The sequence below is a fragment of the Parambassis ranga genome, chromosome 8 (genome assembly GCF_900634625.1).
Source record: "Parambassis ranga chromosome 8, fParRan2.1, whole genome shotgun sequence".
Taxonomy (NCBI): domain Eukaryota; kingdom Metazoa; phylum Chordata; class Actinopteri; family Ambassidae; genus Parambassis; species Parambassis ranga.
The window spans coordinates 17,021,568-17,031,484 of record NC_041029.1 but is presented as its reverse complement, the minus strand read 5'-3'; the positions used below and the strand labels follow the sequence as shown (position 1 = coordinate 17,031,484).

The 9,917-nt window shown below is 44.6% G+C and overlaps 1 protein-coding gene across 1 annotated transcript; it reads right to left on the bottom strand.

Moving 5' to 3' along the window:
* Positions 1–6,253: 6,253 nt before the first annotated feature.
* Positions 6,254–9,289, bottom strand: LOC114440229 (cyclin-dependent kinase 5 activator 1-like). The gene is made up of 3 exons (XM_028412559.1): positions 9,173–9,289; positions 6,827–7,438; positions 6,254–6,745 (listed from the first exon to the last, which is right to left on the bottom strand). The coding sequence occupies exons 2-3, from the start codon at positions 7,334–7,336 to the stop codon at positions 6,254–6,256; spliced, it is 1,002 nt and encodes a 333-aa protein (XP_028268360.1). The 5' UTR covers positions 7,337–7,438; positions 9,173–9,289.
* Positions 9,290–9,917: the final 628 nt, after the last annotated feature.

Sequence of the window (9,917 nt, the reverse complement as noted above, 5' to 3'; positions counted from 1 at the left end):
AGCACCACGGACAGCGACGGCTGACACCATTCACACAGCAGAGCTAAAGTAGATGTTCAAAAATAAAGGAAATTAGACAATCATATTAAAATAAAACTAAAGTAACAGTTCAATAAAAATACAAGCATCTGAAATAATAATAATAATAATATAATAATAATAACAACAAGTAGAAGACGTTTGTTTGTTAGCTAGACGAACGTAGCTAGCTTCTATGCTAACAGTGCTAAAAGGCTAATCTGTGCAACTGAAACGGGTCAATAATATTAATATTAAAGAAGTAAGCTAACCAATGATCATCAAATGGGTGTTTAAAAGTTTCTCGATGTTCATATATGTATACACAGTGGTTTACGCTAGTAGCTAATCCAGCTAATATTTAGCTAGCTAGCTGACATTCTGACTGTGATGTGTGTTGATGTTAGCTTTGATGAGTTCTTGTGATGCTAGAAAAGGCAGATTATTAAACATAAAATCTGTTTAAATACATGAACTGAAAGTTGCATAAGTATCTTTAATTATACTTAATTTGATTAGAGTCAGAGGCAGCAGCAAAGGAAGTTAACGCTTGCCTGTTATACCAGCTAGCTAGCTGTTAGCATCACAATTTTCCCCTTAGCTCAGCTGTTGCATTATGTGTGAGTGCTAACAAACATAAATCTTACTTACTTGATGCAGCCCGCTTTGGTTAAAAATAGTTCCCTGGCTAGCCACGCCATGTTTTCAGCTCTGCTTAAAGATGTGGCATTATTAAAATGTAACTTAATTTTGATTGTAATGATAATGTGCAAAAGTACTGACCCCTTACACCCTCATAAATGTTAGAAGACCAACAAAAGTATCCCCATTGCCTGTTATGGGGCTTCCTCACAGAGAGAGCCTCACAAAACTTCCCAGATTCTCCTCAGCATCTTCACTCTAGTGACTCTCTACTGCCATGCTGTGGTCAAACTGAGAAATGTCTCTAAACTGAACCCATTAATAATAATAATAATAATAATAATAATAATAAAATGCACACAGGACACCGTGCTTGTAAATGTTTTTATATAAAGTACCTGTAACAGTTGATCAAAGTATTCATATTTCTCACATACATATTCATACATCCACATAGTAACAGATTGCAGCATCAGCACTCTAGTAACACTAGTAGCCTTGACTTTTGTTCAACAAAGATTCGTTTACACAACATGAGTCACAAATGAAAAGGAAGGAAACCCATCTTCATCGTCATTAGAAGCTTCTTATGTTACACGAGTTTTTGTCTTGTACGTGTCGCAAGATAAAATATGGCACATCTGTATGAGCTGAGGGTGGAGGCGACCCATACGTTTCCCACTGACTCTAAGAAAGAGGACAAGTTTGATTTACTTGTCTGTCAGAATAATGAAAAATATAATACATGGTGTGTGTGTGTGTGTGTTCTCCATGAAAGGGCATAAAAGAGAACAAGCAGAACTGACCCTCATGTAATGGCTCTCCATTCTTAGCTTAGCAACTGTTTGCAACACAACAGCTCTGTCAAGCTTTGTGCATAAAGTGAACCACTTTATTTTTCAAAGTGCAGGCTGAGCTTAGCATCCCTGACCTGCTTTTTATTGGATTTGTCTAACAGGAAAACATTCCTGTTGCTTATATTGGTCACAATATTCAGATAATATTAGCTCTGTATTGCTAACATGCTAACTTTAGTTCAAATGGTGCATGTTGAGCCCTGGTTTTGTAATGAGTCTGGAAAATTGACCGCTCCCAGCTGGAAATGGGACAGATGTTTTGTCTGTGTCTGTCTAATGATCGATTAAATATTGAGCTAACCTGTTTAATTATCCAGCCAGTGGCTGTAGTTGCCATTCAAGCTGGTAACTTTGACCGTTTGCCTGCCGGATGAGATCTGATTTCTCTTATTTTGAAGGATCAAACAAAACAGTTTTAGTTGCAAAGTGACCACCTATATCACCGTAAACTGTGAGAACAGAAAGCTTGACAGGTGTCGTGGAGCTCAGCAAAACGCTTTATCCAAAGGATCCTGGGACGTTTGTCATCTCCACCAACTTTTGTTGACGATTAAAATCACAACAGATTCTTGTTTTCTTGTTAGTCCATTAGCCTCGTCTGCATCAGTTGGAATCATCAAGTAGGATAATAAAAAAATGTCCAACAAGTGCCGTTGAGAGAAATGCTACTCGTCTACTGTTCGACCCGTCAGAGAAAGCTCGGAGGAGGGACGTGTAAACAGGCTTGTTGCTATGGATTCATTCTTTGTGTGCATATTTGTCTGACTCTGGATCGAGGCTACATGTTCATGCACCTGCTGCAGCCCAGTTAGTTTAGATGGAAGTAGGGGCCCACGCGCACACCCCCCGGCTTTTTATGCCACCTGATTTTTTTTTAACCCTTAAAGTGTCTTTAAGGGTAAGGCCTTTGCCCTTAAAAAACAGAGTCAAAATATAGTTAAATGTAATAAATAAGGATTCCATTGAATACCTTGGGTCAGCATTGTATGGAAAAATGTGTTCATTTGTCTCTGTAGGTTGTTTACATCACATTATGCCACTTTGTATATCATTTTTACATTTTTCTGGTTCGGGTTTGGTTCAGTAAAGGGTTAAAAATAAAGCCTTTGAGACATTATTTCAGCTTGGTACCCAATATGATCCACTTGAGGGATAAAGAAATAACAGGTGGTTGGAAAAAAACAGAAAGATAGTTGGTCCTCCACGCATCTTTTACACATTTTTTTGTTGTTTTTGTCCAGAAACAGATTCAAGATATAGTTAAATGTAAATAATAACTATTCCATTGAATTCCTTGGGTCAACATTGTATGGGAAAATGTGTTTATTTGACTCTGTATGCTCTTTATTCCACTTTCTGTATCATTTTCCGATTTTGTTTGGGCTTGGGTCGGGTGCAGTAAGTGACTGGGACATTATTTCAGCACGTGGACCCCTATTTCCATCTAGACTTTCACAAAAGTCACTTTCCATCTGAACACAAGCAGAATGAACGCGTCACCTGCGTCGCCGTGGAGACGCCCAGCCTGGAAACAGGCATCACAAACATCATCTCAAGTCAACAGGCTAAATGTCATCTGTCGTAAATAATACATCTGCTGGCAGAATGTCGAAGGCTCCAGTTTTGGATGACTCGTGACTTTTGGTATACGTACATTTGTTTTGTGACACATAAAACTTGACTGTGTGGTAGAACCAGCAGCCTTCCATCCTTCCATGCGTCTGTGCCGTATGGAGTCAGTCTCTTCTTCTGGGCTCTGTCTCTGACACACAGCGCAGCGTCGCTGTGAAAAAAAGCTAATCTGTGAGTCTTTGTTGTTCAGCAGAGATTCAGAGTTGGCTCATGTTTGTCTTTTTGTATGAAATAATGAGTCTTTAGGATGATATGGCACAATATGTCTGCCCCCCATCTGAGAAGGCAGAGGTCTTTTTTTCCATGAATTGAAGACAGTTTATTGGCTACGATTAGACTCAGTGATGTGACATGAAGTGATGAATCTCTCCAGAGGGAACGTGTGAAACACCTTTGTTTATCTTGGATAACATAATAAAAAAAGGGCAACCCACATTTTTTTTTCGTTTCTTGTGGACACCATGGGACCATTTTAGCTGCTTTTAGCCTATTAACACCATCTTTTGCCACTTTGTTCAGCTCCTTGCTATGCTGTGTCTGACATAGGTCCTGCTCCCTGCCTTAGGCTTTCCATGCATGCACACTTAAGCTTCACCAGCGTGCCTGTCACCTCACCTTAGATTCTAGGCATTTAAAGTCAAAATAACACCAGGTTTGGCTATTCTGGGAGCTGCTACTAAGTGAAAGGAGAGTTCTGTTGGTTCTGTAACGCTGAGCATAGACTATGTGATATTAGAAGCATTCCTTCATTGTTTTACCTCGACCTGAGTGCTCGAGCTGCACGTTCCAATCCCACTGTTGATGTTTGCCAATGAAGTTAGAGAGCTCTGAGCCACATGGATGCCAGCACTGATGCTACCAAAGCAGCTGAAGAACACCAGTTTTTTGATGTTAGTAGGAAACATAAAAGAGGCCACAACTAAAACAGCCTCCATGTTTGTATTGATTAATAAAACTGTACTGTGCAGGAGCTTAAAAATGTCTGACACCAGATAATGTCTGACACCAGACAACACCTGAAGAGGCTGAAAGTCTGCCTGACTCTAACATGAGTCAAAGATGAGCTCAACCTAAAACCACACAGTGCATGTCCAGCATGTAACAGGTTAAATCTAAATATGTGCATATTTTTATGAAATAAGGTTCTATGGTGGGTTCTGGATGGGGAGCATTCAGTGATCAAACAGAGTCTAATGAAAGATCCAGACCAGTGCATTATGGGAATTGAAGGATCAAACATTTTCAGAACTGCAGATGTTTTTCCTCTAATCTCTAATCTGATCTCTAATCTATGAATAAATCTCCATCACATTTGACCACAGTCCTGTTTGAATTTATGAGGAAACTCTTTAACCCCTGGAGGTGTTTTTCCTCTAACAGCACAATGAACATGGAGACCTGTGGAGATGTGAGTGGACGCCTTCACATGCTCCCCTCAGCCCCGTCACCTGGATGTCACATCACTCAGTCCACCTTTCAGCAGTTCAGCGTGCCGATACCGCTTCAGTCTCTTCTGTAACATGAGGTGCGGCGTGCCCAACACAAAGCAGCATGCTAGGAAACCTATAGAAGCACACATGCATGTCAAACGACTCAGTGAATAAAGAAGCCAACAGTTCAGCGCACCGGAGAGTCTCTAAAACAGGGGACGACTGGACTGGACTGGACTGGACTGCACCAGACGGGGACCAGGCAGGAGGTGACGGACAGACAGAGAGAGAGAGAGAGAGAGAGAGAGAATCCATGTTGGATCTGTTTGTGTGGGATGCTGTGGAGAGAAGTGAGCAGAGGAGAAAAGAAGGCGGGCCGGCGGGGGGGCGGGTTGTCTGGACTTCAAATGTCAGCTGAGGTCTCTGGAACCAACAGCAGCATCAAAGCGTTGGAAGAAGATTCCCATCCACACACCTGGAGGATCATCTCATCTTCTTTCCTTCCTAAACATGTCCTCCATGACCAAGCGCCGCCAGTCATTCATCGTACACACACGACACAAGTGCAGCGCTTTAAACAGGAACCTTTTTGTTCTTGTTCTTTCTCAGTGGTCAGCACCAATATGGACTGCAGGACGAAGTGCGGAGGGGGGGGAAAGAACTCGGACTGTTCCCTGTGTACAGACGTGCCCTGGAGAAGGGGGGGGCAGTATTGCATTTTTCCCATATTGTTTGTAATTGTAAACAATTATGAATCTTTTTTCGGAGAGGTTAGCATTTTATACTCTTAAAAATAGATAATTGGCTTCACAATTCTTTGAATTATACTGGATATAAACCCAAATGTTCCCTTTAAAAGTACAGTACTTTACATAATAAGCCCATGGACTAATCCACTACAGTACAATTACGCCAGATAGTTAATGCTCTTTTGATGACAGGGGCCCTCGCAGAGCCGCTCGGAGGTGAGTGCAATGAGCTTAGGGCAGGACTAAAAAGGTAAAAGGTAAAATGGAGTTGGCAATAAGCGAGTGGGCGTCTGCATAATGAAGTGACCGCATGCAACGTGGTTCCTTCCTCTAATGAGGAGAGCAGATCTGTGTTGTCTGGCGTCTCTGACACAGATCTCTCTGACTGAAACAAGCTGCAGGTCGGGCTGATGCTTGTCTCTGCGCCCGAGGCATAGAGATAAAAAACGATCTCTGCCAGCCGGTTAATGTCACAGGCGCTTGATAAAAAAAAAAACGCAGCTGTGGTTGTCGGTTACATTGTCGCTGAAATGATCGTATCTCTGCTTTGAAAATTGCTGCTCTCGCTTCAAGCTGAGCAACAAGTCCATCTTAAAAACTCAAATCTGATCCAATCATGTCAAATAAAGTGGGACTTGTCAGAGCAGCCCTTATTCTTCTGATCTGTTGGGGTGAAACACACAGCCTGAACCGGCTTCCAGGCAGCCGGTTAACGCGCCTCATTACACAGTTTAAATGTTTAATACTTGAAGCTCCTTCTTCTGGTTAATCATAAACCTGCAGAGACGCCAGACAACAGCGCTGCTCCAAGGTTAGCTCTACACTGCATTACATTCCTGTCCTCAGCCTAACAACTTTCCTCCCATCCATCCATCCATCCATCCTCCTCCTCCTCCTCCCCTACCCTCCTCCTCCCAGCTCCCTCTTATCGATCAAGGCCTATGAGGAGTTTGGTCTTCTCCTCCTCTTTCTTGCTCTCATTCTTCAGATCAGCAAACACCTGGGTAAAGAAGTGCGGGTCAGTGTTGATCTGCAGCATTTTGCCACTCATGCGGTTGATGATCTCCAGGCAGCGGTCCCAGAAGGCTTCCTTCTCTGCCTCCACCAGGAATGGCTTCAGCGGGTAGGAGATCTCGTTGCCCATGTAGGAGTAGGATAGATAGAGGCAGGTGAGCAGAGAGGCCTGCAGCTCGCGCTCTGAGGCCACCTCAGCCGAGACCACGTCGCGGCAGAGCATGTAGAGGAAGACCACGTTGGCCGGAGTGATGAAGCCCTGATCCTGCCAGCCTTGTAGAAGGAGGGAGCGGTCCACACTTCGCAGCCACAGGACCGGATCCGTCGGGGAGAGACGCTTCAATCTGTAACACCTACGGCAGAGGAACTCACCCAGGCTGCGCATCAGTTCACTGGTGGACGCCTGGGTTCAGAGAACAGAGAAAGATCATTAAACAGCAGTCAGAAGGGGTTTAAGAAAGAGGACTGGATGAGTTATGGTTACCTGGACAATGACACGTTTCGGGGTGCCAGCTGCGGTGGATGGTGGGATCCCGGTGCCTGTGAGGGAATTCTTTTTGGCAACGACGGTAGCTACGTTAGCCAGGGTCTTGGAGGTGGGCAGGTGGGAGGAGGTAGTGGTCGTGGTGGCTGAGGGATCCTGGCTGGACGTGTAAGACGAAAGGTTGGCACAGGACTGAGACTTCTTCAGCTTCAGGCTGTTGGAGTTGGCCGTAGCGGCTCCGTTGCCGTCCGGAGAGCTCCCCTTCCCGCCGTCCCCGCCTTCTGACTGCAGCTTCTTGGAGCCCTTCCTCTTTGCCGATACGGCCACGATGCGTTTCCATGGTAACACACTGATAATTGAGGGCCGTTTGAGGGATTTTGCAGCCGCGGCGGCAGCGTCCTTGGCGTTCTTGCTGTTCTGGACGGCCGTGTAGTGGCCCACCGTGGCCGGACCATCCTCAAACAGGGCCGCCTTGCGGTAGCTAGGAGACAGTGATAGCACTGTACCCATGATGCCTGGCGAGGGTCAGCAAAGGGACCAGGTGGAGTCGGAGGCAGCAGGGGGGAAAGAGCTTTGAGATGCGCAAAGTCTCACTTCTGGAGGAAGTTAAACCTGTGAGCCAATAACAGGAACAACAATATTCTCCGTTAGTAACTTAAACAATACATGATGCAGCCAATGGGCAACCGTATGAATGCAGAGCAGGCTTTTATGAACAGTGTTCTGTCATAACTGAGTCAGACTTCCTGGGTTTTCTCCCTAAGCTTCTAACCTAAACTCATCCTCCATGTGGATGTAACAGCACTGACAGATTCTTAAGAAACGTCCCCTAGTAACCATGACAACTCAAGAAGCTCTACATAGACCTGGATACACAGTTTAAGACCCCAACCAGAGCTGGCATGTGCACTATGAGTTTTCAAGGTCGCGACTTTCACGCCTGAGACTTTTACTTCTACTTTAACCATTTGGCTGTTTTTGTGAGACACAAACGATCATGTCATTTATATATATATATTTTGTACAATGTATACAATGGTGAGAAGTACAGAGTAATATACTGCAACAGGGATGCTCTTGTCCCCCGGTAACCATGGCAACCGTGTATGGAGGAAGAACCTGTCGTTTCATTGAAATCTTTTTTTTTTTTTTAAAAAGCTAGGAAGTGGACGATACATGAGGTGCTCAAGGTCTTGACTTCCACGTTTGAGATTTTACTTCATTTTTGTAAAAAGGAATGTTTGGCCAACAATGTTGATGAGACGTTTTTACCTTTGTAACCATGACAACCAAGGAGTCTCTGTCTCTTCAGGAGGACCCTGAAATGTAATCCAAAGGTTTTTGGGTGTGTTTACTTGTTTTAAAGTCAGTATTTTTCACCTCACCTATGCTTGTATCTACTCTGCATAGTAGGACTGAGAGACGTCATCGGGACGTGTTTTCCCTTTGAAAAGAGCTAACCAGTGGACTTTTCTAATTTCAGGTCAATGATCTGCTAACTATCAGTGTCTTCAGAGCTTTCTAATGCATCACAGCACTGACTTCCTTGGCTTTCCTTGGTAGCCTATACTTTGCTCTATATTTTCACAGGGATGGTGCCGTCTCCAGGTAACCATGACAACGATGTGTGAAGGAAGAACCTGAAATGGAAGCTGCTAAATTAAGATAGCTGTATCTGGACTTTTATACTCTACGTTCTGTTTCATTTTCTTTTTTGAGGAGTCAATACATTTTAGTGGGGAGAGAATCCCTCTATACCACCAAACATGGTTAACAAAAGGCCGTCAATGAGGTATGAGTGTGACACTGGAGGTTTTACTCTATCACACATGCAGAAATGTGTTGATCTGATATCATAAATCACCCCCATCTGCTGGCATTCCTTTACAGCAGCCGTCAGGCAGCCTGTGTAAAAACCCTGCACCTCTCCACACAGGAGGAAGCAGCGTATGGGATCACAGCCATCACCGCTCACGTCGCCCTAACACTGGACTGCTACTGCTCATCAGCATTATATAAGAACCAAGATAAGGCCACGGGAGGCAGAAAAAAGAAATGTGCGCAGGCATCCATCTTAGCTTCAAAATGGAAGCCTTGAAAACACCCCCACCCTCCACCACCTCAGCCTCCAACACAGCTTCACAAACACCACCTGCTAAGACTGTGTTTTCACAGACATTAAAATATCATTTATCTCTGCTGATGTGATGTGACGTGATTACCTTTGATGATCATTGCTTTGTGTTGTTTTTTTATTATTATTGTTGGCTTTAAGTCCTTTTATTGATTTATCAGCTAAAAATGCCAACAGCATTTGCAGAAAAACAAACCTCCATGTTCTCCTACCTTCAAATTAATCGTCTCTTCTTTTCAGATCCATGTATCACACCTTTGGACCCCCCCCCCCTTTTTGGCTGCTTGGCTGGGCTTTCTGTATCCACACCAACAACAGGAGCTGTCCAGGGTCCAGGGCGTGAAAAAAAGGGGGTCCCTGAAGGTGATGTAGAAACCTCCACAGGCCGAGACGTTTTCAGATCTTCATTTGTAAAGACTCCCTCGATCGTCGATGGGGATGCGGGCGCAAAGCAGATGCGAATTATGCTTCTGTCCTTCTCTCGGAGCGAGAGGAAAGATGTCTTCCATTGAGAGGCGAAAATCCACCCGTCCTCTGTTACAGGATGCTCACAGCTCCCTCAAACACACAAATAAAACAACTGAAAATCAAGACAAAAGCGAAAAGAGAGGCAGGAAAAATGGCCACTATGAATTCCAAAAATAGATGGCAGCTTATTCCCTCAGCAGACCTGCCAGAGAGAGAGAGAGAGAGAGAGAGAGAGAGAGAGAGAGAGAGAGGGACGCTGCTTTGATGCGGGCATCTGCAGTTATTCGGGTTGGATGTGGGAGAGAAGCGGCGCCTCCTCATTGGCTGAGGCCGGGATGCTGCTGCCGCTCCTGGGCGCCGCTGAAGCCATTGGTCACCGGCGGCCTGCAGCCTATCGCAGCGTTCGCTGTCCGAGGTGCTGAACCAGCCGACCAAACGTGTGGAAGCTGCTGCCGAGGCGGAGGAGAGGCCGGCCGGCTGGTTGCTGAG